Source organism: Strix uralensis, chromosome 2, assembly GCF_047716275.1.
Source record: "Strix uralensis isolate ZFMK-TIS-50842 chromosome 2, bStrUra1, whole genome shotgun sequence".
NCBI lineage: Eukaryota > Metazoa > Chordata > Aves > Strigiformes > Strigidae > Strix > Strix uralensis.
In genome coordinates, this window is record NC_133973.1 from 11,095,499 (window position 1) to 11,123,230 (window position 27,732).

A 27,732-nucleotide genomic window follows, 5' to 3' on the forward strand; every position below is an offset into this window, starting at 1 on the left:
TGAGGAAGGTCTTTGAAAGGACCTGAGGTTATTATAGTTTTATATTACAGTACAGATGTATAGAAGTTGCTCTGTTTATGCCCTTCTCATTTTTCAGGCCTGTTGAACATGTTTACCTAGCCTATGCACTGTAGCTCTCCTCTCCCTTTTGTAAGAATGATTTAAATTTAGTTAGAAACCAACAGGTAAATCAACAAACAGCATAATTCTCGTGGGCTCTGGGGTCAAATTCTACTTACTACTTTTATAATATGTTGGCTTGGTCTTTCCAGAAGAAAATCTGTACCTTACAATGGTCTTTTAAATTTCCCAGCTAAAACTTTTTTTATTATAAATGGTAATTAGACAAAATATTCTGTTTTCCTATAAGAAAATTTAAAAAAAAAAGGAAGTTAGATGTTTGAAGAAATAGGCTAGGAAAGAAATTCTTTATAAATATGTAACAGGTCCTATTCACATCGCCCCCAGGATTAGCCTGGGATAGGAAGCATGTTCACTTTTGGAGGCAGATGGGTGTTACTGGAACAGCAGCTGGAGGGCTTCAGTTAGCACCCTGCTCTGAACTGACTTTGGGCTGCACCTTTGTCTCTCTCTGTCTTTTGGCTTTATGGGGAGCTTGGAAGAGGGGTCCCTTGACCGAGGCATTAAGAGTTTGGTTTCTTAACTTAGGCTGTAAATAAATATAAACCCTCCCCCTTCTCTGTCCCACTTTCATTAATATTATTCAATACAAAAAGGCTGAAAGCAATGTCAAAGGGGGAGGTGAGAAGAGTTTCTGGAGGTTGAAGTGAGGAGTAAGGGAAGAGGAGAGTGCCTTGATGGAAGGAAGTGTATCATGGCTTGAGCACAACCAGTGTGTGAAGTGCAAGCAGCTCTTCCCACTTCATGACTGAGCAAAGTAGTAAGGCCCACTGTAGTGGGTTCTTGTCTAACGATCATCCCATTCTCTCCTGCGTGAGCAAAAAGCCTGAGAAATTTAGACATGTAACTTCTAAAAACCATATTTCTTTATTCCGTTCTCTGAACAAATATATTTGTATGTTTTGCCATCTCTGCTTTTAATAAAATAAGAACACCATGTTGAATTTTAAATAATCTGGTTTCAGAAGTGTGGTCAGCTTTACCTCCCGCTTTCATTTTTTCTACAAATGAATGTGGTGTGTTTTGAAAACTTCCACGCTGCTCCAAATAAGGTCATGGGCACGATCAAATGTGATGGCTCAACATTTAGGGATAGCACCTCTGAATACACTAGGCATTGTACATGAGACTGTCTGAATGTCTTCATAGAAGTGTTTCAGTGGTCCTGAAAAGTTCTCTGCATCTCAAAAATCCCTGCTCTCTCTATGAAGCAGAAAATAAGTGTTCTCTAGCATTGGTAAGCCTCCAAAAAGAGCAGTCACACCAGTTACAAGGCTGAAGTTCATCACCACTGTGACAGAAAAGGCAGAGAAGGTCATTAAAAGTTATCTAGGAAAGGTATTTCTTTTTGGACAGGAAGTTTATGTTTCTATGCACATCCATTTTTTATTTGTAAATCAAATGTATAATACCTGCCTTTGTCAATTCCTTCAATTTTGTTGAAGAAAGAGAATTTAGAAATAATAGTGGTTTAGGAAGGATGATATTTGATTGTGTTGTAAAACACAGCTAGGCACTGTGAGGATGGCTCCTTAAATGTGTGATAACCTTCTCTAGTTTTTGATATTTTTTCCCCCACAAACAAAAATATTCTTTAAAGCACATCCCATTTAATTTTCAACATAGCTCCTTTAAAAACTAATAAATTTGAATTGGAAAAGTGTTGACTTTTTACTAATTAAACATCCTGTATCAAAGTATTTTAGATGTTAATAAAATGCTGTTATAGCCAACACTGAGCACGTCTCACCTAACATAAAATATTTTCAGCATAAAAAACCCCAGAAAATCATACATTTTATGGCTTTTTTTTCCATCCAGGGAATCCTAGTTTAAAAAATGGAAATAAGCAGAATGATCTTTTTCAGGTTATATGCTTAATGGTAACAGGAACAATAGTTCAGCTCTTATCTACACGTGGAATATATTGATCTCAATAATGTAGTGAACTTTGGTATTCTTTGCAATATGTGGACTATTTAAGGATCATGAAGTTTCTTCTTGTTAACACTTTGGAAACACTGCTTTGATAAATAGATTGGAGAGGGACTGAATCATCAGTACAAAGGTATAAAATATGCACAGCAGAGAGTGTAATGAATGGAAAAGTCCTATTTTCTAGATCTTTCCCATATTTTTAAAAGCAAAGAAACGATTTTTTTTTCCCCTGAAAATGCAAATGACCAAATTATCTCTAAATATTTTCTAATATTTATCAAGGAAGCCCCTCCTCCTCAAGATATTTAGAATTAAAAACATGTATCACACAGCTTTTTTCACCTCCATTTCAGTATGAGTAACGCTTGCATATTGCTAGTTGGTCTTGTTATTACACTCCTCTAAGCAGAGACAAAGCTCTAAGCAAAGAGAAATACTACAAAAACCAAACTCCTATGACTCTTTTCTTGTCCCAGCAGAAATTGCCATTTGGAAGCCTTGCTTTTCAAGACACTAAAGAAAAAGGTGTCTTCTCAGAAACATCTCTAACTCCAGGAAATAACTACAGTTGTGTAGTAGCATGTGTAGCTTCACTTACAAATGAAGAAAGACAGCAGGAATCTCCAATATCCTAGAGTAACAGAAGGTCCAGTTCCAGCACCTCTGTGACAGGCACCCTTAGAAGTGCATTCTTATTAATATAGAGAAACCTCAGGAAATCAGCTTCAGGTTCATGTTTTTCTCTCTCAGGTGGGCAAGCTCCGAATGCAAGGTGGGAAGGTGGGGGGATAGCAGTGAACGCCTGTAGCGGTGGTCTCATCAGGGCAACGACTACTGGAGGACGACCAGGCTCTGAGGGCAGCGTTGCCTGACCAGTACGCTGCAAGTTTATGGCCCATTTTTCAGTTCAGCACCGCCAGCCCACAAGGGCCAAAGCCTGCATTTCGAAACACATCCGCCGTTACAGCGCTCTGTCCGAACCATCGATTTCTGTTGTTTGGGCCGCGTCTCCCACACGTCTCGGCTGCGGCTGGACGAGCCACCCGAGGGCCGGCAGAAGGGGTGTTACCCTCACCTCAGGGGTACGCATCAGCCGGGTAACCGGCTTTTGTGTTCTAGCTCAGGAGTCTGAAAGGTTTCGCCCCAAGGCCTGGCCGCTTGGTACGTACCGGCCACGTCCCGCCCCGACCGGGGCTGCAGGGAACAGTGAGGGGACACGCGGGGGGGGGGGGGGGGGGGGGGGGGGGGCTGCTCGAGCCGGGGGCGGGGCCGGAGCCGGGCCGGGCCGCCAGCGCGCCAACGCGGCGCCACGCCCACCGCCGGCGGGGGGCCGGGGGGGGATCTGTCCGGGATGAGGCGGCGGCCTCGCCCGCCCGCCCGCTGACGCGCTGTGATGGGGTGGGGCCTCGGGCGGAGCATGCGCGCTGCGGCGCTGGCCGGGCCGGCGGCTGTGGTGCGCATGCGGGCGGCTCGCGCAGGCCCGGCAGTTGCAGCCGTCGCTCCAGCCCCTTCTCTCCCCTGCCACGTACGGGTGGCGGCGGCGGCACCGTGCCCGCGCTCGGACCCGGACCGGGCGGGGGGCCTTCACCGGCGGGACCGCGGAGAAGCCAGAGTAAGAGAGCGGGGCTCCGCGCCTCCCCCTCCCTGCGCTGTGCCCGGGGGGAGCCGTTGCCGCGTGCGTGAGGGCGGCGGGAGGGGCGCTTGCGGGCTGGGGGTGATAACCCCCCCCGCCCCATCTTTTCCCCGGTTCCAGGGGCGACGCGGCCCCTGACGGAGAGGCTGGGAGACCCCTTGCATCCCCCCGGCCGCGCCTGAAGGAGGATGAAACCGCCCTTCGGCCTGGGGAATCGGGGTTGAAGGTTAGCAGAAGCCTCCCTGCCTCCGCAAGGGGGGTGTTCCCGTGCTCATCAAACCTCTTTCCCCTTGGGAGCCAGAAGAACTGCAGACTCCTCATTTCCCGGCAGGGCATGGCAGTGATTTCTGCTCCCCATTGGGCGACCTCTTCTCCTTTCTGCTTCACCTCTCCTCACCTCACAGCTATCTTGGGAAAACTCTCATGGCTCCGTCGAGTGGGTTTTGGGAGGCAGTACTGCTGGGCCCTGTTTCTGTACGCTTCACCCTGTGCTTTGTGTCTTTTAACAGAGGAAAAAGTGAAGCAGGAATGCCTCTTCTTCCCATGCTTAGGCAAGGCTGGTTTTCTCTGCTGCAATGCAAAAAGGATAGAGAAATCCGACATGGTTATGACATGGTTATGACATCATGGCTTTAGGAGGGATCCTGAAGTGACTGGCTTAGATTGGGCAGTTGCTGTCCACATGCACCGTTTAGATTGGTGCACGATGTGAATAGAAAGGGAGCCAAGAGGGGAGGAAAAAATCTGTGCCTCCAAAATGCATGTGGTACACCAGGAAGATTAGAAAGATATCAGTGTGATTCTTATGAAAAACAGTCTTTCTGAAACAGGAAGACGGTAATGCTTTTTCGTTTGGTTGTTTTTCTTCCCTCAACAAAGTAGACACTGTGATTGGTTCTGTTAAAAAGCTCATTAGTGTTCATTCTGGATGTCTTTTCTGAAGAACTCTCTCAAGGGAGTCATCCATTCAGCTGTGTCACAGTGAGGGAAGAAAAGCTTGAATGCTGTGTAATTCAACAATCAGTACATTTCACATAGTTTTCTGTAACAGTTGCAAGCAGTTGTGGTGTTTAGAATCTCTCCCTTAAAACCTGGACACCTTCAAGCAGAATGGAGAACAGTTGGACAGAAAGTGCATTTAGATGCTTTCCTGTTACCTTTTTGTAATCATTGATAGACACACAGCAGATTTTTGTGATTAATGTTGGTAAATAAGATGTTATAGTTCTGTTAGTACATTACAGTAGCTGGTTTCCTTGTGTAAAGATACAAATGATGCCTTCAATCTGTTGAAAGGCCACAGGAGCTCAGGTGTGCCCACCAAAATGTGTATCTTCAGGAATTACAGATGAGGTTGGATTCTTACTGTTGTCAGTTTCTAAGTAGCTCACGTTGTAATGCTAAAGAAGCAAAACCAGTGCCCAGCTCTAATGTTTAAATGACATGAGATGGTAGCTAAATGAACTCTCGAAGTTAAACCACTCTTAGATGTATTATCCATATCCATTGCAGTAAATTTTACCTGGAGCTGTAGCAAGGTTGGTGTGGAAGGGACACTATCTTCATGCGTTACCTTATAAAATGTGAGTGAGGAATCAGAAATGTAGTCTCTTCCTGTTCACCTGCTTAGTAGTCTTACCTCCTCCTGTCAGGAGTGAGTAAAGGTGAACACTTCGTACCCAGGCTGAGGGGAGCAGCTGCTGGCCTAGGGGAACCAGAGAGGGGATTTGTCTATTCTCTGGGGTTTGCTTGCTCTCTGCTTCTGTCCTGTATGTCTTATGCCTGTCCATTCCACTTCCAGTTGAGTGGAAAGAGCTAGGAAGCCCTGTTTCATGTGGATGAGAGGAACCTACTTTTTCTTTCTGGTTAGCAGCAAATCATCTAAAAATCAGAACATGGATGTTTGAGGTGAACCATGCGTGTGCGAGAGAGAGACAAGAAGAGTGTTGAGTAGGGTACGCCCGTCAGGGGGGAGGGAGGAGCACAGTTACGTTCTCCATTGACTGGTCTGTATACTAAATCATTGTCTTGTAGCTCTGGGCATTAAGCACTTGTGTAATAAACAGGTGGACTGCATGAACTTCACACAGCTCATCATCTAGGCTTTCTAGCAGAAAAAGCCCAATCTTAAGCTGAATTGAGGGCAAATCATATTTTTAAGTGATAGTGTATTTCTGACTTAATTTCCTTCTTGCATAGTTTGCTGGTTCTTCCTGTGGAAAAATGGCATTACTGCTGCTTTCCTCTTGGTACCCTGTCCTAATGCTGTGCAGTCTGTCCTTGAAAGCACACTGCTTAATGCCACAGAGGTTTCAGCCTTAAGCTAAGAAATGGACTTCTAGGTTTTTTTGTACTATTAAAACAGTCAAAGTTTATTTTCTTTAACTTAACCTGGAGTTTTAAGATGGAGGCCATACAAATGAATATTTTGAGACTGTTGGGGAAGATCACTGGCCTGGAAAGGAACACATTACTGTTAGGAATTCCTACATGTAGTTACAAAATTTAGAAAAAATATAACCTCCTTCTACTATGAAATTAAAACTCTTGTTAGATCTGTTTTAGTTGAACTTCAAACACTGCAATACTCAAAAGTATAAGTCTGTTACATTACAGATAAAATGGTGACTTTTTTAGTTGGGTATATTTGTTATGGTGTTCTAAAGTGAAAGAATGATGTGAAGTGCGTAATTCTAAGGAAGCGTCACTGTAAATAAATATTTCTTGGGGTTTTTTTCTGATGCAGCTTCCTCTTTTCTGGCACTAATCGTGCATGGCGGCTTATCCTAACTCTGTCCTGAAGTGAGGTGGGAAATCTGTCCAGTAATCCAGCATCAGCAAGACAGACAAGGTAATGATAAATGTACGTTTTTGAAAAGGAGGTGAAAGAAAACCTGTGGATGGATGCTGTTTTATTTTTTTAAGGCTTTAAATTTAAAGAAAACCCCAAACAACTGCAAAACCCTATGCTTTTATAACCAACTTAAAGTGTTAATTAGACTGAGTTGATGTGCCTGCAGTCAAGACTCCTATGTTGCAAAACATAAATACTGCATTAATGAGCATTAGCAATATTGTAAACTTCACCGTTTGGTCATAGTGTCTCAGCAGCAACCTGACTCTGTTAATTGCAAGTCTTTTTTCTCTGCAGTTAGACTGTATCCACCTACCTCATGTTAGGTCTGATTACAAGACTAAGTTTTGTTCAATAGTTGCTTGTCTCTTTCTTTTGGATGTTGTTGGGCTAAACAAAGGGATTTGCATGAAGTGTTTGCTTTATATTAATTACCAAAAAAACCCCAGAAATTGAATTGCAGTCTAGAGATAGCATCATACTACATCTCTTTAATGCTAAACATTGCCATTGACACAGTAGAGTTAAGTACGTATAGGTGCATCAAGGTATGATGTATTAAAGGCTTTAGTTCAGTGTCTTGTTCCTCTGGTAGGAGAGAAGTAATTTTCCATGTAGTACTTAAAAAATAGACAGACCAAAGCAAAATTCAGTTTTCTCATAAAGCACTGTGGTATAACATCCTTAAAGGTAAGGGAGAAATACCTGCATATCTCTACCAAGAATTCTTTTTGCACAAGAGAACACACGCTTCCCTGCATGTGGATTTGGAAACATCAATTTTGAGATGTAGGGCAGCCTGCTTTTAAGATCTTCGGTATTTGTACTTCAGATGTTAACAGCTTCTTTAATTGCTCCTCATTCCACATTTATTGTTTTGGCCCTGTCCAAAACAGTGAAGAGAGGAGGGGACATTTGACTACCTATCTAGATCTCTTTTTTTTTTTTTCCATTCCTCTGCTCACTAACTTCTCTGTAGTTTCTGTTTTTCTTTGAAACATAAGGCCTTTGTGTTTTTTAATGAGCGATGCCTCCTACAAAGTAATAATTTTTAAGTTGTCTTACATAAAGCGTTAAGGATAGAACTCTGAAGTATATGCTGTATGCTGCTTGGGCACGAGATGGCTTTGTTGCACTTCCTTTTCAGTTGGAGTGGTTGTCCACCTCTCTTAAAGCACCAAGAGTGACTGACTGTTCTGACCATGTAGACTGCATAATAAATTTGTGTCTCTGAGTCTAATGAGTAGCTAATGTGTGGTCTATTGAGCAGCTTTAAAAAATCTAAAATCGTGGTTAAAACATCTCAGAATTTCAAAAAAGGAAAAATTTTGTATCTTCCTTTCTGGAGAGGAACCCTCAATGTGTTCTGATCATGCATATAATAAAACCAACGTTCAGCTCGTTATTTGTTCATGAAATAATGCATGATTCAACTTGATCCCCTTAGTAAAGCCACCCTACTACCTATAATTTTTGAAATAAGATACTTTGTTATGGGAAAAAAAAAGCACCCTTTGCTGCTTATCATAATTATGGGGGATGTAAAAATGATCTAATAGGGTGATAATGAAACCAATATAATACTGTAAGGCTGACAGCTTTTGCTGCAATTTCACTTTTCCTGAGATGGATATATGTATCTCAAAAGCAAATCCTAGGGAATTTTTTCCATGACAGTTTACAGCTGATATCTTACAAAAAAAACCCACCCAAGTTTGAAATTTCTAAATGTCACACATATTTAAAAGCTGTCTTGACTTTTTAAAAAAATCTTTACTTTTAAATTCTGAGCACTAGGAACTGTGATTAACTTAATTAGAAGTGTTAGGTCTTACAGACTACTTCTTTGTCTGTGAGCTCAGTTAATGTGTCATGCACTTAATTGTTTGAGAAATTAGTGGATCATAGAATGTGTCTGAGAGAGGTTCTTTGGAGAGCTTCCTAACAGTAACGCTCTCCAAAGATGGAAAGCTTCAGAGCTGTCATCAGATACATTTAAACAACTGACAGTTTAGTTTCCTAAGTGTTTTTAATGTTTTGTTGTTAACAGGTCTGCAGGCCATAAGGAATCCACCATGAATGGGCAGCTGGACTTAAGTGGGAAGCTGATCATCAAGGCTCAGCTTGGGGAAGATATTAGGAGAATCCCTATTCATAATGAAGATATCACCTATGATGAGTTGGTGCTAATGATGCAAAGAGTCTTTAGAGGAAAACTTCTGAGCAATGATGAAGTCACAATAAAGTATAAAGATGAAGGTAAGGTTTAATTACTACTGTTGTTCTGATATGATTTATCTATGGATAGAAACAGTGAGATTCACCTCTTCAAAGTTGTCCAAATTCCTTGGCAAATGCAAGTGATTTCTTGTGAAATCCTTTGAATCAGGCAGTAGAAGCTGTATCTCTTGTGGTTATGCTGTCTGAACATTTCCTCCAGTTTTTCTGAAATATCAGCTATCTGAAAGTTCACTTTTTGCTATTGCAGGTTTCTCTTCTGTTTACTCATTTAACCATTCTTTATGTTTTCAGTGATAAAGTGGGTTTGAAGGTGAGGAGTGAATAAACGTGTGACTTAACGCAAGCTCTTTTAACACTTTGAAAACTTGATTTATGTAGTAGTAATTCTTGATTAGGTTTTCCTCCATCAGTAAAGATTAGAAGAAACTTTTAACCTGAAATAGTTATTAAAAGCAATCTTTCCCATGTGTTACGCTTTGAATCTGTTTGACATTGATTGTTTCTAAGGTCTTGATCATCAGTGCTAAACAAATGCAACCTTAAGAAAAAAGGGCTCCACAGAATGAAAAGGGCCTTGTTTCAAATGTATAGAGAGTTGTGGTTCAGAGGCTTTTTCCTCTTTGGATGTCAGTGTGGGGTGTGGATAAGGTACTTAATTTGGGACAGAGGGGTGGTGTTAATAAAATGAGATTCAGAATGAAGTCCAAAATCTCTTAGTCAGATCAAAGACTGATAATTATGCTGGTGTACAGTAAAAGAGCTACATTGCTGATGCATTCAGGTTCATTTTTCTTAATAGCACTAGGAAACTTTAGCACTGTCTGTGGTACCTAAAATGTCAAATAACTTTTGTTCATACACCTAGGCAATAAAATTTCACATTGAATGACCCTGAGACAGTTTTTTCAGGTTCATAAATCTTTTGAGAGATGCTGCTCATCAAAATTGATGTGCAGTGAAGGACTAATATTTTGGGTCTTGATCCAAATAAGATGGATCTCCAGTGGGAGAGATCTCAGTGGATTTGTGGTGGTTTTGTTTTTCTTCTTATCACATAATCAATTTCTTTTTTCTTTCTGAAATGAGAAAGGTGAAAGGGAAATGATGGATGCTTTTTCATTACGTTGAAGCATCTAGTCCCTTTTTTTGCATTCTTACTTGTTCTTTAAGTATAAAGTATAGTTCTCTGCTTTTGTATATGTGTCTGTCTTTTTTTTAAGATAATGGTGGATGATGGAGACTAATTATGGTTTCATTCTTTGGTTATTTTTCACAGCCTAGAGACCTCCTACTTTTTATTTTAGCTTTCTTTGTACTACTTCTCCACTGATATGTGAAATTTTAGTATATGTTATCCTAACTGATCATCACTGATAAGAACATTTAAACATCGTTAATATCAGAGGAAGTTGCAAGTGATTAAGGAAGAAGTTAACAGAACTAGGCTTCAGTTTGATTGTCATATGAGGACTGTGGTATTGACTTTGCTTCAAGTAAGCTAAGATTCTTCTTTAAATCTATTTCAGTCATTAGGAACATTGGAATATATACATTCTAGCTACTTCAGTTTTGTTCTTTATCCCTCCAGACCTGGAGGAATGCCTGTCTTCACCTGTTATGAGAAGATATCTTAAGTTGGTCTAAGGATTTCCACTACTTCTACAACCTTGATCTGAGTCTTCTCAGAATTCATGTGCACACTCTGAGTGTTCAGAAGAATGCTTCATCTACCCCTCCTGGCTTTGTTTCTTATTGCTGTAACACGTGAAGCTAGTGATCTTGAGGCCTGGATAGGGGATTTTCTACTTGAAACTTCTGCAAAATATTGTGGCGTTGTATCTTCATCAGACTGTCATGATCCTTGAATCTAACACATTTTTGGTTTTTTCAAACTTGTATGGTTACTTGGAGAGGCTGGGAAGCTTTAAATCCAAATCCTCCTGTCTCTGGGTTTGTGGACTAAGATAGTCAGAAGCATGTTCCAAAGTTATATTTAGGTTATGTGATGCTTCTATTAATTACTGGGGAAGAGAAGTTTCAGTCTGATTACTGCCTTGTGGAGTTAGGTTTTGGATTCAAGCTCGGCATCTTTCAAATTTCTGAACTAAGGAAATAGCTCTGCTAGGTGTGAAATCATTTTCACGTCCTGCTTAACGTTCTTGAATAAGTAGTAAAACACAATGTTTGCAAAAAAAAAAAAATCCCCAAGCAAACCAATGAGGACTGCCAGCAGTGCGTTTATATGAACCAAAGAGCAGAACTGCATCTTAAGCACACTGCGTTATTGAGTTACATATGCAAAGCCCCTATGAAACTAGTAAGAGAAACTTTAATTTTTTTCAAATTTTTGAAGTTGGGCTTGAATTTAAAGCTAGAATGCCTAAAGTGAGATTGGCCTTGTCATTCTTGTTCTTCATTACCTTGCAGTAGAAGTTGATGTCTTTGTGTCAGAGCCAGTAATGGGTTATTAACTCATCTTGCATGTAATCAAAAGTGGTGTGCTAGTCAGTAATGTCTCCACCTTTAGTAAATTTACCAAAGTGAAGGTAAACTACATTTTTGGTGGTGCTTTTTTTGATTTTTTTTTTTTTTTCCAAAATGGAACAGGAAAAAAAAAGATAAATATAAGGGTAGATAAAGCTAGTAGATGAGGAGGCATAGCTGGCAGGGCCAAGGATAATGAGGCAGATTTTTAATGTCTTAAACATTTCTAATTTATTCAAATTTCTAATGTCATAAAAATTGGAATGCATCATGATGAAGCAGAATTAATGCTAAAATACTTTCCAGTCCATTGGCAAGTTAAGGGAGTCACTAGTTTATACTAAAGATAAACCATTATAATTGGCATAGCAGGGAATATTTAGGGTACACAGGAAATTGTAGAGAGTGAAAGCTATGTCCCTTGTGAAAAAGAAAGCTAAGTTCTTGAAATAACAAGATTAGTAGAGAAAATAAAGGAATGTATGTATTACTTTTCAATAGAAAATAATTAACACTGTATATTCCTATGTATATCATGGTAACAGGGATTAAGCTTCATTGACATTCCTTAAAATGAGAAGTTTGATAAATCTAATATGCTTAAATTGTCAGACTTTTGCATGGCTTGACATACACATATACTTTATGAGTCCTAGCATATGCTCTGCTTGGGTAATAGCTTGATGGCTGTCAATAGGAATCATAGAACTGACAGTGCATCTAAAAAGATTCTCTACTTGGTGCTTTTCAGCCTTTTTTTCTGCTAGCAATTTAAAACAGAAACTTTAATTGTTATTTTTAATGCCTTCAACATAAATGTTAAAATAGGTGAGGGAGAGTAAGATGGAATGATCTGGATTCTCTTGGGTGACTTTAATCCATGTAAACTATGTGTCTTAATATACATTTTCATTTGGCTATGCAGATTAAACTGTTTAGAACTCACACCTTTCTTCAGGCAATGAATTTGGGTATTGACTGGTATGCCAAAAGCATCATAAGATGGTCTGCCAGTGTTGTGCATTGGCAAGAGAAGTAATTATCACTTCTTGTGTTAGCAGAAGAATATGGAATAGAAGGGCTTTGTGTTAAGACACCAGTGGATTTTGGTATCAGCATTTAGGAAAGGATACTGAAAAGCTGGAGGAATGAGTTGGAGAGAAATCTCCCTTGTCCTCACTTTACTGCCAAAGAGAAAGGAGTGTTTAACTTTCGTAAAGTTACTTGTTTAGAGTCTGATTGTGTAAGTCTTGTTATAGAACATAATGGCAAACAGGGACGCCATCATGCTCCCCTTCCTGGCACTGGTGAGGCCTCACCGGGAAGTCTGTGCTCAGTTTTGCCACCTGCACTCCGGGCTAAGAAGACTTGGAGAAGGTGGAGAGGGTCCAGCAGAATGCAGTGGGGAGGGTGAGAGGCCCAGGGCCTACAGGAAGCATCTGAGGGAGCTGGGCTCGTTCAGTGTGGTGCGGAGGAGGCCGAGGGCAGAGGTAACAGCAGCTTCAGCTAATGAAGTGGGAGTTGCAAAGGCCATGGAATCCAAACTCTTCTCAATAGCACCAGATGGCAGCAGTCATAAACTGCAGCTTGAGGGGTTGAGTGTGAATTTTCACCTGGAGGGTAGTGTGTCACCGGAGCAGGCCGCCTCGTGGGGTTTTGGAGACTTTCCGGTCTCTATTCAGTGAATCTGTGACTGATATTCCCATCAACCAGTGTTTTTTAAGACTGTGAAAGGGGAAACAGGACATAGGATACAGAAAAATCTTCAGAGACAACAATAGTTCTTTCAGGAAAACTTGAGAATTAGTTCATATGTCATCAGTTTGTTGCTATTTGTAAGATTTCTTGTTTATTTTGTTAGAAAGCAACTTCTCTGAAGACTAACAGGCATTGTTAGGTGTTATTAACAGTACTATACTAAGAAAACCTTCCATTGCAGTGGTGTTACTTGTAGTCAGGTATGACAAAATTAGAATATGTAGTTCTTCAAATTTTGAGCTGTTTTCAACTTGCCATCATGTGTTTTATGATTATTCAAACTGAAGCATTCATTTATTCAAAAATTTTAACCGTAATTTTTATACAATTGGAACTTTGTCACATAAGGAGTAGCTCAATTTTTAGGCAGTAATCTGTACTTAAAAATGCTTCCGTGTCTGTCCACAGAGCCTCCTTGTAATGGTGTTTTTAGGGAGGGGCATTCCTAGCCTGGAGTCGGCTTTGTCCAAGCTGTATGTCATTTGTCTAATGCTGTTGCTTCTGAAGGTGAAGCTTCACTAGATAGTGTTTCATCTCAGTTCCCAGTCATCAGGCTCTTCTGGAAGGAGGTGGTCCTGCTATCCCTTCTCTTTCCCGCTGCCAGTACACATGTCTTCCTGATAACACATTCCCACTCTTTTCCTTCACACTGCCCAATTTGTGTTTATTTAATCTATTGATAATCTGTTGAATATATTAAACAGCAGAAAATCCGTCCTACCAAAGAGAATAGTCTTGTTTTATCTGTGATCTTGTTGAGTAAGCAAATATGTTAGCTTGGATTGTCTTGACTCAGATTAAAAATTGGGAGAGACCAGACTTAATGGGAACTTGGTATCTCTTTTGGGTATTAATAGGATTGAAGGTGTTCAGTGCTTTGTGCATAGCCCTTGGTATCTTAAGAATGAAGGATCTCATATGATTCTAATATAGTTTCTGAGACTGATGGCAATGTGCAAATTCATTAGGATTCATTAGAATTCATTAGGTGGGAGTTCCTCTGAAATCTGACACAAAAATAAATGGCTAAGAGTTGAGACTTTGTGTCAGATTCCTGGTTTGAGTGAAAAGTTTTCTTCTGACTACTTTAACATCTTCACGTCTTCATTTCTATTTGTGTGTTAAGGCTGGTAGATGTTTTCACTATTCACTTTTACACAGGGACTTTATTATCATTCCCTTGTTGAAAGTCAGTCTTTCCGCTCAGTGTTCTCAGTATATATAACCTGAGAAAGTGGTGTAGTCACTTAAAATTTTCCCTTGTGTGCGTGTTTTGTTTTTTAAAAATTGAATTGGGATTGTCTTGTGCCATCAATTTTGACTCTCCTGTCTGTTCATGAACACTGTGGTTTTGGAGCCACTGGGAACAGGCATGCTTTAACTGGCATCATCGTTCTTTCTGGTGTTGGACTTTGTGAACTCTTAGCTCTAGTGTTTTGTCCTGTATGTAAACATAAAGGAATGATGAGCTCTGTGGAACTTTCAAAGGGCTAATGTCAGAAGGCTCCCTTCTGTCTGACCTTCTGTGCGTAATTTCCCTGCATGCTGACTCTTGCACTGTAATAACTTTTTTCCCCAGTAACTTCAGAATCAAATAGGGAAAGTTATTTTTGAGTAATGAAGTAATACTTCTGCCCTAGTGTGAAGTTCAGTAGTTAACAGGCTTGGCTTTTAATGTAACTTTTTCACGTTCTTTTCAGATGGAGATCTTATAACAATTTTTGATAGCTCAGATCTTTCCTTTGCAATTCAATGCAGTAGGATACTTAAGCTGACATTGTTTGGTAAGTATAGAAGATTGTTCTTCTTCTTTTTAATGTTTATTAAAATTCAGGCAGTGGGCTTCATGGAAAGGTACTGAATACTTTCAGTTTGTCACCTCAGAAAAATGAAATCTGTAAACTGAAAATACTGGATTAATAGATGATACCTATTTTCTCACTTGATGTTTCATGTGACATCTGAACTTATGGAAATGAAAACTACTTATTTTTATAAGATTGCTTAAAGTATTTGTCATACATATATATGTGGTCAATGTTTTTTTTCTTAATGTTATTTTCCATGTTATCATTTGTGTTTTTTTCCACAGGTGTGTGAAAAAATTATGATGATGATGATCTTGCAGTGTTACTAGGACACTACTAAAAACTAACATTAATTGCTTGAAGTTGAATAGATTTTAACATTTATCCTTTGGCCTTTGTTATAAAATAGGTCTTTGTTTTCAAGCTACTATTGGTAAATCAGCACATGGTTCCAAGGAATAACAAGCAGCCTTTAACTTGGACACTGACCTTATTCATGCACTGCAGCAGTGTTGTGTGTGCTGCCTTAGTCCTAAAGGCACTTTCTAAAGGGATAGTTTTCCACAACCGAGTGTGATAGTTGTATTGGTCGGGGTATATTCATGGAAATGAGTAAACAATGCAGAAAGTTACTGCAGACTTTACTCTGCAGTTCTGGTGCTGTGGATTATGCTGAACTAAGATTGTATTAAAGGAACAGTAAGCTCTAGAATGAGTTCAGTCTGTGTTGACTAAATTTTGTTGCTTTAAACTCTGCAGAGGATGGTGATGCTACAAGCAAGTAAAAGTTGGGATTTTTTTTTTCTGATTTTAACCAGGATGTCAAAATGTTACTACAGTCTTAAATTTATCTAATTGCTGTTTTGCAGTGAATGGACAACCAAGACCCCTAGAATCTAATCAGGTGAAATACCTGCGTCGAGAGCTGATAGAACTTCGCAATAAAGTCAATCGTTTACTGGACTGTTTAGAACCACCAGCTGAACCAGGGCTTTCCACTAATCTGCCTGAAAGTGGTAGGCAGCCTGGCAAAGAATTGTTTAGTTTGATTTGCAGAGTTGTGTGCTGTTTAAGAAAGTTAAAAATGGAGGCATGAATACTGGTTGTGATCATTCTTAACTGTTTCTTGATGGTTCAGAACTTAGTTTTTAATGCTTCACTTATTTTAGAGGCAGAATTTTTATTCAAATTATCTGGAGTAAAGCACAAAGTTAATTTAGGCATAAAACTTCAAAGTCTGAGTTTTTGTCGCAATGTATGAAAATGCTGTAACTAACACTTGTGAATCACGACAACATTTTGAGAGGGCTTTAAGCTGAATTAATAGTTTGTTGTTGCTGAAGAGTTCCTGCTCCCAGCTGAGCACTCCCACTGCTTACTTTGGGCTAGCTCTGCTGCTTATCTTGTCATATTACTAAGCAAGTTTGATTCACTAAAACAGTAAAAAGCAAATTCAGCACAAATTATATCCACTTTTTTTGCCAGGTTAGGAAATTGAATCCCCACATTTTGAGCTCAGACCAGCATCAGAGCTGTCTCAGGGTAAGCAGCACAAGGGTGCAGGTGTAGGGGTAGGAAAGGTTATTGGGGGACGGCAAAACAGGGAAGGAAGTCTTATTCTACCAGTTTTGAGGCACAGATCTCCCAGCTTAGTGCTGTTGTACTGTAACAACTATACCTCTGTGCTTAACTACAGATTGTGGGTAAGCTGGACACAGAAAATAATGCCACCAAGTCATGGAGTACAGAGCTCCAAGTAAAGAGGCAAACCAAGAACTCCAGCCTTTCTTTTAGGAAACGCTGCTTTTGTACTTTATACTTCGACAGTTGATTGGTTTTGTTTAAAAAATCCTAGCCGCTGTTGCTGCAATATAAGCAATTACTAATTTCAGTGGAATAATGTGGATTCTGGTTATAAACCATCTGAAAGGAGGTTAAGGTGATGATCTTTGAGTGTAAACAAAGCTAGCCAGTCTAAACCCTATCTGCACTTGTTTGTTTTTAAGAGAAATTGTAGCACTACTAGGTAAGGGGTTGCTGAGTGATGCAGTGTCAGTGGTATAATTGCAAAGAGATGAACTTCACCTGTCAGCTTGGGAAGAATTCTGGGAGAAGGGGATAGAACAAAACAAAACCTGCAGTTTATAAAACACTATAATCAACTGGAACCTATCCTGTAAGTTTTCTTAACTTTGAATTCTCTGTAGGCAAGTCACACCAGAACAGTTTGTTTGAAGCAGGAGCTTTTTACCTTTGAATTTAAGACAAAGTGACACATGATACTGATACTCCACAGTGTCATTGTATCTTTAAGTAACTGTGCAATGAAGTCAAAGCTTTGTGATTCATCACAGTTTCAGATACATCACTGATTCATCACTGTTACCCTAACATAAACATTTCAAGAGTTAAATTTAAAAAACCCCACAACTATGCAATTTTAAAGCTGCTGTAGTACAATATATATGTATCATAGTGTTTTAGGTCTCAAGAATTAATAACTGGGCAATTTTTTTGTAGATGCTGTAGATGGTAGGGAGGAAAAGTCTGCTGCTGCTGACTCTAATGTTAAGCCATCCACTCAAGTTATAGCAGCAAGCATGTCTGCATTTGATCCGCTGAAGAACCAGGATGAAATCAGCAAGAATGTCATGTCAGCGTTTGGCTTGACAGATGATCAGGTGTCAGGTAAGAATACATCTTAGGAAAAGGGAAGCAAAACCTGTTCATAATTGATGACTCAAATCTTGATTTGTAACAAAGCATCTGTATTTTCGGTGTATTAAGCTGTGTTCTGTATTCACTATTTCTTTTCAGAATTCTAAAACTTGGTATGTTAAGGTGTTGTCACTGTGTTTGGTAACTTTTGTATAGAAAATGTTGAAATGTTGCTGTTGGTTTTAGCATTGTGTTTTAGTTTGGAGTAGAAAAGGACTTAATTTTTTTAATTTGAATTCTTTAAAGCTGTTGTGTAGAGTAACTTATCTGCTATCTGCCAGGGATAGAAAAGCAGTATCTACTGCTCTGCCTTGGGGTTTGATCTTGCAGTTCATGTTCTTGGTTTGTGCTTCTGACATTTGGGTCAGTCAGAATGTTTTTGTACAACCCTGCCTTTCCTCTGTTTCATTTCAAAAGTAAATAATGTCAACTTTTTTACTGTTAACAGAAAGGAATAACAAATTTGTCTGAATTATATTTGTTCTTGAAGAGGAGCTGCATGACTGTTGGCCCTGCCTGGTAGTAGAATGCTAAACATATAAAAACTGGTTATACTAAACTGAGTGCAGTCAAGTTAAGATAGGATAACGTAGAATGTAATAGGGAGTGTGATGCAGAATATAGAGAAGTGATTTTGCACGGAATCTGCGTGGCTCTGGCAAGGTTTAATGTAGCGTTGAAAGCTGAAAATAAACCTGCTGTTAGCTAACAGGATTTGCTGCATACTCACAACTCTAGAGCGAGTAAATTTTATGTGATGTGTGAAGTAATGAGACAGATGAGCAAGCTAATAGCAACTGGAGCTTGTTTCTACAAGTACAGCTGCCTTGGTGAATGTGGGGAGTGGTAGGAATAGATCAGCACTGTGTGATTGCGACTGTGCAGGACCCACGGTTGTACCCACAGACAGAGTGGTGATCAGGTTGGGGAACTGCTCCAGGGATCAGGCCTACTGAGTGATCTTTTCCTCCATGGCACATTTTGGGTATTGTCATGGCATGGTTATTTCTCCAAACAGAAAAAGGTTTGGCAGTACTCCAAAACTTACAGTGGGCTATCTCTGAGCAATGAAGTGACAGAGTAGGAAGTACAGCTAGCGGAAAATTGGAGCTCAGTTTGGAAGGAGTGGTTTTGTCCCTTGGTACAAAGCCTCAGTGTCGGTCAGTGCTTTGATAATAGCATCAGCCATACTTCAGTGTTTATGTGTCTCCATAATTCTCTGGTGGAGTGAAGTGACTTGACCGTGCCTTGAATGTACAAAGAACTTCACAGAGGACCATTTAAACAGGATATAAGAAATCCCATTTCTCAAGCTGTAATCCTGCAGCTATGTCTATGAAGGCAAAACCAGAAGTAGGCAGACTTGATTCATTTTTCCCCAATAAGGGTAAGGTGAAAACACAATTAAGGGCTTGTTGGATGCACGTTTATATTGTGTAAATGTAATGTTCTTTAAAATTGAAAGTGAATTTGCAACATTTCTAATACTTGTGCTTAACTTTAAGCATGTATTTGGTAGTAGTGTCTCATAGGTAGCATTCAGAGAGCTAAGAGCTAGAAAGATCCAGGTTTCAGCCTCCTTGTTTCTAACAAAATATTTTGCATTTAACTGTAGTATATTATACCTGTTCACCTGCATATTTCAGAACTTCTCAGTAACGTAGAGAAAATCTGAATTCTCCATCTCCACACTTTCTTCGGGTGCTAGCTGGAATATTTTTGAAATTATCAAAGCAGACAATTGCTTTTAGACTGAAGCCTGCTCTATCCTGTCCGGGAGTGTGATTTTAACACCTTCCTGGGAGGCTTTCTGTTCACATGCTGTATGACTGTTGGTGAAACACTTTGTTGCCTGAGCACATGTGGGCCACAGTAAAACACTAGTGTGCTTGAACAGTTTCATGCAGCCTTTCACCTTTGCTCCAGATGAGAGAGAACGTAGGTTCATGTTCTGTCTAAATGTAGCAAGCCATCAGTGTGCGTGTGTAAGGTTAGTGCTTGAAGCTGTGGTAAAAACATGCCGTCATGGAGCGATTTATCCCACAGATGGGTTGGGTTCCTTGGAAGGATGAAATTTGAGTGACCTAGAGACAGGTGGAAAAATCCCCCAAAAATATTTTCAGAGAGTTTAGATGTGCAAATATATTTCATTTTCACTTAGGTGTGATACTCTCAGATGTCAATCTATGGAAAACTTGAAAAAATGTGAAAAACTTTGCAAGGGAATGGTCTTGTATTAGACTTTTTTTTTATTCAAACTCTCTGTTCATTTGACATACTGTATCTTGTTCTTGCTCCTCTAGGACCACCCAGTGCCCCTGCGGAAGAGCGATCAGGAACACCGGACAGCATCGCTTCCTCCGCTTCTGCAGCCCACCCCCCTGGTGTCCAGGCACAGCAGCCACCGTACCCCGGAACGCAGCCACAGACTGGTCAGGTGGAAGGTGAGCAGCATGTTTTTTTACTGGTTAAGACGTGAATGGTGGTGTCGGAATCCGAGTGGTTAATAGCTATGACTTCGAATTAGCAGACCCAAAGTCGATACCAAACTACAAATTCATGTGTGCCACTAGGCAGAACTTTTTTCCTCACATGCTGTTCAGTATAGAAACGGCAGATGGAGCAGTAGCTTTATTGAAAAGGATAGGTGAGGTAACGCGAGGAGGATTTTCATGGTGCTGTTTTCTGCTTGCATCTGTGCTCCCTTTACTGTAAGGCAGATTTCTGTATGCTGCACCCATATGAAGATCTTAGTTTGTATCGTACCCTGTGTGTTGTGTCAAGCTTTCGCTCAGTTTGTTGGCTTGTCTACTCTGAATTAAAAATGTTGTTTACTCATCATTTCTATCTAATAAAACAAAGCCATGATTGCATTGCTTCTTTATCATGTAGGGCTCTGTGCTGGCCACGTTAAACCTTGTGACTGTCTCCTGTGTGTTGTAGTTCTCCCATGTAACCCTTGAGCGTGTTGGCTCTCCTTCAAAGCTTAAGGTCTTAACTCTGGTATTCACATTCCTTCGTACTATGCCCTTTTACATGTGATTTGACTTCTAAAACTAAACCTATTCAGAGATTTGCTACATTTGGGCATCATTTTCCTATCGGTATTTTCTAAGAGCACTGAGCTTTCAGACCTTCATAGTTCTGGATGAAACTCTCTGGAATCACTTGCTTTGGTATTTCTACCTCTGTACGAACTACAATATAAAGTTGTTTCTGTGTTAGTGTAGAAACAAGTTACAGCCCTCTGCTGCTTTCTACACTGCCATAATTCTGGGATACACGTGAGAGGCATTATTGAGGGTGATCGCAGGATCCACAGGCCCCTCAAGGGCATCGGTAACATTTTGATTGAGCAGAGTATTTGAGCAGCTTGTAGTTAGGTGTAATATTTAAGCAGGTACGGATGCTGTTGGTTGCAGTGGAGCTTATAAAACACTTGTTTTGCTGCTTTTGGCTTTTTTTTTTTTGCTTTCTTGCTTCTCTAAAGAGTTAGTTAAGTGATATAAAGAGACGGCAAGAGACATCTTTGTAGTTTAAAGATATAACTGTTTGGTGTTCCTGGATGGAAGTTACTTTTGGAAAAAAGTGCTTCAAGTTCTTCTGTCAGTAGCCAGAAAACTTAATGTTAAAAATACTCTCAGTTACTGAACTTTTTACTTTAATACGATAAATGTTGATGTTAAAGTAGAACTAGAACTGAAACAAAAAAGTGAAACACTGAAAAGCACTAGCAGCACTAGATTGGAATCCTGAATGGTGGCTAATGCCAGGGAGGGGGAAAAGTACTTGTTTCAGCAAAAGTCACCTTGCTTGGGAAAGAAGGTGTCTAGGCTCCTGTATCAGAGTAGATGTAATGATTCTTCTAAACTTGAGTCAAGGAAAGTATAGTGCCTGGTTTTGTTTTTTTAAACACTGAACTGTGCTATACCTTTGCCCAGGTCCTTTTTTTTGCATGTGAAAGTACAACAGGACCAATTATGAAGGTTTTGGTCTGTAGTTTATGCAGTTTTGATTATTGCCACTGAAATATGTTAAGTATTGATTATATTTTCTTCACTCTATGGATAAAATAGGATGGTTCAGTTCTTTGGAAGAGATCAGAAGTCATTATGGCACTTTGTTCATCAGAAGTACTAGCAGGAGCGCTTCTGTGCATATGGTAGATAGCAGTCTCTTACAAAGCTGGATAATAGGTGTGTGATTATCAACCTCTGAGTTTTTTTTCATAAACTAAGTTGCTTTTATCCAAAGTGTTTGGAGACTTTCCTTTAAAACATGGGGTAGCTTTTCCTACTTCACTGTTTGATAGCACCTCAGTCCCAGGTTAATCTGGGGACCCGCGGCGTCCCGTCCTGCTGCCCCTCATGCAGCCGAGCTGAGAACCAGTGCAGGGCTGTGGCCCATCCAGGACTTTGGATACATGCTGATGGTTGGGTTTCCAGCAGGACTGGCTCACACAAATGGCACTGCTGGTGCAGAGCATGGTCTTGGTAGAAACTAGTTTTAAAACTAGTTTGAAACTAGGTTTAAAATATTAGTTCACTTCTTAAAAATCCAAAACACCCCAAGCTGTGCTTCCCCCCACCTTCTCAGTATTTTGAGGATATAAGTAAAATGGTGATGCCAATCACGTGTCAATCATTCTGGTATATCAGGGGTTATTTTTTTAATGGTGTTCTTTGCCTATAAATGGAGTTATGATAATTGGTTATTAGTTGTTGTTATTTGTGAATACCGAGTCACATCACCTCTATGTGTTGATACTAATGAATAGCTTGCCGCCCTTGATAAAGTTTTAAGCATTCACTAGTTGAATCAAATCAATACAACAGAATCATTTCAGTGTAGCGCTGTCTCTTGCAGCATGCCTGTGCTTTTGTACCACTAAATTCAGTTGCTGAACCCATTATGTACAGATGTGGACACTTTTTTAGTCTTTGCTGAAATAGATGTAGAAGTTCATTCATGTAGGCACTTCATGATCTTCCAAGGAAAAGCATGTTGTGTGACTATGCCTATTTGGTCTTTTTTTCTGAAGCAAGCTAAAATGGCTGTTTCAGTGCACAGGAACAATGGTGAATGCTGGCAGATCTTTGACTGCAGTAACCACTGCTAAGCACAAAACCAGACACAGATGCTGTAGCTCATCTTGGTTTTGGAGTAAAGAACTAGTGAGAGGGAAAACCCTCTGTGTTTTAGTTTTAAGGACCCATAAGATCCCTGCATTCAGGACTGTAAGTTAAGAATGTTTTCTTGACTGGCATTGGAACACCTTTCTGCCCCTCACCAACATTTCAGCCCCGGTGAAGAGAGCAAGCCTTCTCGGGAAGCTTTGGAAAAACTCCGGGCTGTTGCTTTCATGTCCCTTTGCCTGGGCTCTCCAGCAGGTGCCAGTGTGGTCTCTGCGTTATCCCCAGCCAGGCAGCCTCGGGGTTGTTCTGTCAGAATTTCTGTATAACAACCTGAGTTAAAGAAAGAGAAAACATGCATTCTGTGTTTGTAACTCTTAATTATCAAGTGAACAGGCTTAAATTCTCTTCAACCCTTGTGTTTAGCACTCTATTCATCCCACAATTGCATACCACGTAATATTTGAATGACTGCACCAGTATAAAATATTTTTAACACGGTAGTGCGAATGTAAAATACCGGTGCTTTCAGCTGCAAGTAACACAGAGAAAAGAAGAAATAAGGAATTCTTTTAAAGTAGTGTGCACTGGGGTCTGGGAGGACTTGGAGCAGAGCCGAGTTGCCTTTTTCTTGGTGCAGTTCAGAAGATACAGCTTACCGTGTATTTATACAGCCTGCTGATCTTTGCAGAATGAATAATGGTGCAGTAACACTTTATAATAGTAAAGTTTCCATGTCTGCTTCAGTTCAGCTAAGCTTTAGTTTTGGCAGATAATTGTTTTTGTTCTTTGACTGTGCCTGTTACTAAATTGAAAAACAACAGAAGCATAAAGCCTACAGAGGGGCCCATAGGTTAAGTCTAAACAAATATTCTGCCTCTTCTGGCCAAGAAATTGGAAATGGTGAATTTAGGAAAAACTAACATTGAATTAGAATACCCAAGCTTAAGAATGTATGGTTTTATTCTTGCTTTGGGGTGTATACTCCTGGGTCTCTTAAGAAAACTTGGCTTAAAGCAAGTCAGATACTAAGAGATGGATGACTTTGGAAAATGTGGTCTGAATAAATAATGTACCACTCTGCTTACAGTACTTTGATGCAGAAATGGTCTTAAAAAACAAATATAAACAGACAATCTGAGGACATGTTTAACTTGTGAAGTACTTTAATTTACAGTGTAAGGTCTGGAGCAGTTACCAAGATATTTAAAGATTCCCAGCAGAGTAGCACTACTTAAGGTGCATGGCTTCTGGCATCCTCTGGAAATGTGAAGCAGTTAAGCCTCACGTACCAAATCAGAACTGTTCTGTTAGAAATAAATAAACGTCATTTAGTCTCCAGAACGACATGGTTCAGAAACTAAAATCTGTAGATTGATTTCAGTTGGTAATTGGGTGGAACACCTCTTCACACTTCACTGTGTTCAGATGTTTTTTAAAAAAGTGTTTATGTGTTGTGGGAGGGTTTGCTTCTGCGATGCTTGAACTGTTAGGATGTTGTTCACTGTCTGTTTACAATACAGCTGGGGTACTGGGCTTTACCTAAATATGTCTTTAATCCCCAGGTCAGATGTATCAACAGTACCAACAGCCCGGTTATCCCGCAGCGCAGGCGCAGGCTCAGCAGCAGTATGGCGTGCAGTACCCAGGTAAGCTGCGCTCTCCGCAGAACCCACCCTGCGGTGCCCAAGGCGGTGGGGCAGGGCAGGGTGCTGGGCAGCCCCCGGGCCTCTGCTCTGGTGGGAAGCAGCCCAGTTCAGAAGTTACCAGGAGAAGAATGCTGTAGCTCTCTGTGTAATACGTAGTTGGAGTTGTGGTATCTCAGTCCTACTCGATGGTGAGCACAAGCGGAGCTGGTTATTAATCAGCAGACTGCGTTGTTAGAAAGGTAGGCTGAACTCCTGCAGTCTTGAGATTCTAGCAAGTAAGTGGCTAAAACATCCCAATTTAGCTTCCTGAAAGATCAGAGGTATACAAAGGTGGCCTGTTTCTTGCATCTCAAATAATCTCCATGTACAAAATTCAGTGGTGTGAACAGATTATAGTTGTCAGTATATACTTAGCTATTATAAACACTGTAATTTCGGAGACACTTTCAAGTGATAGTTCTTTCTAGTTGTTGATACCTCAAGTAAAGGCGCCAGTAGCCTTTTAGCAGAAGAACATTTCAGTGCACTAGTGGTTTATGCACAGTCAAATATGAAAAGCTGGCTTTTGCGTATACCCAAAATACACTTGACTTCAGAACTTTCATTTAGGAGCAGCTGGCATCTAATAATGCATAGTGTATGCTAGGAATCCTCATCCAGCTGAAGTACAGGGATGGGCCTGCAACAGTAGATTCCATAACAAACTGCAAGTTGCTTAATACTTCTAGAAAATGATATAGAGCATTTATCATTGTTTTAAACAATCCTCCTTAAACTAAAGACTCCTGTACCATTAAGTGACTTAGAATGGAGCCTGTATGGCCTTTTTTAGGGTGTGCAATACATACAGTGGGAGCGCATCAGTTCTGATGTAGATGAGAACACTTGCAGAGGTTATGGAGACATTCCATGTTTATCTTGGATAGGAACCCTAGAAAACTTGGAAGTGAAGGTTGGTGCCTCAGCCCTTATTCCTGTGCACTGTGCGAGAGCTGGTTGGTTTGGGTCTCTAAATGGTATCTTGTTCTCTGCAGATGTCTCACCCCCACATTTGTAATTAGAAGACAGTGACAGACTTTCTGAAGTCTAATTTCAGAAGAAGTAACGCCTATTGGAAGTAGAAGGGTCTATCTGACTTTCTTTAGGCTTAAAAACTGGGGGGGGGGGGAAGGAGTTTCCATCTCCTTTCTAGTCATGCCCTGCCATCATCCAGTCCATTATTTTACTGGAGAAGTTCCTGTGAAAGCTGTAGTGCAATGTGAGTTCTGCATTCTAATCACCATCACCTGCAAGTAAGAAGGAACCACTGCCAGAGCTGACCTGGGGCTCCTCTGTTTCTCAGTTAACCTAGTCTTTCAGAAACAGTCTTTTTTTCTGAGGACCTAGTGACAGCAGCTTTTGAAGATCTTGACTCATAAGAATTTTTTTGCTTGTTTTGCTGTTGTTCCCCTGAGTATTGTCTCCTTTCAAACCCCTGTTTCCCAAGAGTGGGATCCATTCCTGCTCTCATAGATCTGCTAGGCAACCCTGTGGCTATTGATTCATGGTAGTAAAAATGGACCCTTCCGAGGTTTGTCTCGTGAGTAAATTTTGATCCCAGTTTCAAGGTGAGTTTACTCCAGTGCATTCTTCAATCCTTACTCTTTCTGTTTAGGGCTGTGCACTGTTAATAATTTGTGTGTCTGGTGTTTAATGCTGACAGGATCCCAGTCACTGGAGAGGTTTCATTGCAAGTAGCTGCAGGTGTGTTTCATGGTGGATAAAAGTAGCTATTTCTTCATAAAAGGACTTTGTGTTGTGTTAAAGTCTTCAATAAGAGAAATTCCTGTTGGAAGCTGGTTTTATGCAGAAAAATCAAGTTTGGGACATGTTTAAATGGAAGTTTTGTACTAAAGTATTCTGTTCCGCACAACTTTTTCATATTTAACCCTAAAGAGCTGAAACCACCTCTCATTTAACCAAAGGTATGACTTACATTAAACCCTAACGGTATTTTTGTGCCAGTTTGAGGTTTTTATTTGGGAAGAAGGTTGCATTTTGCCTCATTTGCCAGTGAAGGCTTTTTATTTTTCATGTGATGTGATGGTAAAATACTAGGTGATATTTTTTTAATGTCTGTTGTGTACCACCTGGTTTTGGCGCAGCTATGCTGCAGCGGTAGCATGCTGAGAACCAGGCAGCTGGTTGTTTGCCTTTTCCGCGCTTACTGCATTGTTTTGAGGTATGCCGCGCTCCCTCTCACCCCCCTTTTCTGCTCTTTGCCTTTCCAGCAGGCTACAGCCAGCAGCAGCCCCCCTCGCAGCAAGCCCAGCAGTTCCCAGCCTACAGCCAGCCGGCGGCCCCAGCCCCGGCTGCCGCCTTCCCCGGGCAGCCGCCGCAGTACCCGGGGGGCAGCTTCCCCCCGCAGCCCTACACCACGCAGCCCTCGCAGGCCGGGCCCTACAGCGGCCCCCCCGGCTCCCAGGCGGCCCCCGGCACCTTCCAGCCGCGGCCGGGCTTCACCCCCCCGCCCGGCAGCACCATCACGCCCCCGCCCAGCGGGCCCAACCCCTATGCCCGCAGCCGCCCGCCCTTCGGCGCCCAGGGCTACACCCAGCCGGGACCTGGCTACCGGTAAGGAGCAGCCATGGGCACCTGCCGGCGGTCCTGCCCCCACAGACTCCGGGATTTTGAACCAACAAGGCAAAACCAGAGAGCTGGGGGTTAAATTCTGTGTGGGGGGAGGGGAACCACCAACTGAATCTTTCCTGCTTTAAGTGGTATCTGCTTCCTAGGTTAATCTGGGGCTGCGTTGTTTTGGGGGAACACTACCTAAATGTCTGTAAAGTGATTGACATGCTAGCTTGCCTTGGGGGAAGGGTATGAAGATGCTAGGTGGAAGTTTAGCCCACTTCTCAGGCTTGTTTTTACTAATACCATGATGTACTAAATTAGATTCATTCTGGAGGTAAAACTAGATATGATGTATTATAAATTGTAATGCTCACCTGGACAACTAATAAAAACCCAGAATCTATTCAATGCCTGATGTTGATTTTTCAAATTTGGGTAATACTGAACAAGAAAAGAGTGTTAAGGTGGGTGGACAGATACTGGGGTAGAGACCGGTGGTGCTGGGGTTTGCAGAAGAGACAGATCTTTAGGTGTGTAAATGGAGAAGGGTTGCGAATAGAGATTGCTTTTGCAGAGGTTATGCATCTGGGGCTGGTTTGGCCCTTTCAGCTGCTGTTAATTGCCAAGTCACCCTCTTACCAAATGAACAAGAACTGAAACATAAAAACTTCAGTTTAACAAGGGCAGGGGGAGAACTGGTTTATTACTTGAAAATTTAAGCCAAAGACATATTTTTAAAAACTCTTACAAAGGAACAACTTTC

At 40.9% G+C, this 27,732-nt stretch overlaps 1 protein-coding gene across 6 annotated transcripts; it reads left to right on the plus strand.

Moving 5' to 3' along the window:
- Window positions 1-3,520: 3,520 nt before the first annotated feature.
- Window positions 3,521-27,372, plus strand: TFG (trafficking from ER to golgi regulator). 6 transcript variants are annotated; one of them, XM_074855751.1, is made up of 9 exons: window positions 3,521-3,691; window positions 6,459-6,575; window positions 8,617-8,825; window positions 14,750-14,833; window positions 15,727-15,873; window positions 17,378-17,545; window positions 19,879-20,019; window positions 24,273-24,356; window positions 26,627-27,372. In XM_074855751.1, coding segments are annotated over exons 2-9 (1,182 nt in total). In that variant the 5' UTR covers window positions 3,521-3,691; window positions 6,459-6,573; the 3' UTR covers window positions 26,974-27,372. The 6 variants fall into 6 exon arrangements, with proteins under 6 accessions (XP_074711852.1, XP_074711871.1, XP_074711880.1 ...); XM_074855770.1 differs by having other exon boundaries at window positions 26,630-27,372; XM_074855779.1 differs by having other exon boundaries at window positions 6,459-6,563.
- The last annotated feature ends 360 nt before the right edge of the window (window positions 27,373-27,732 follow it).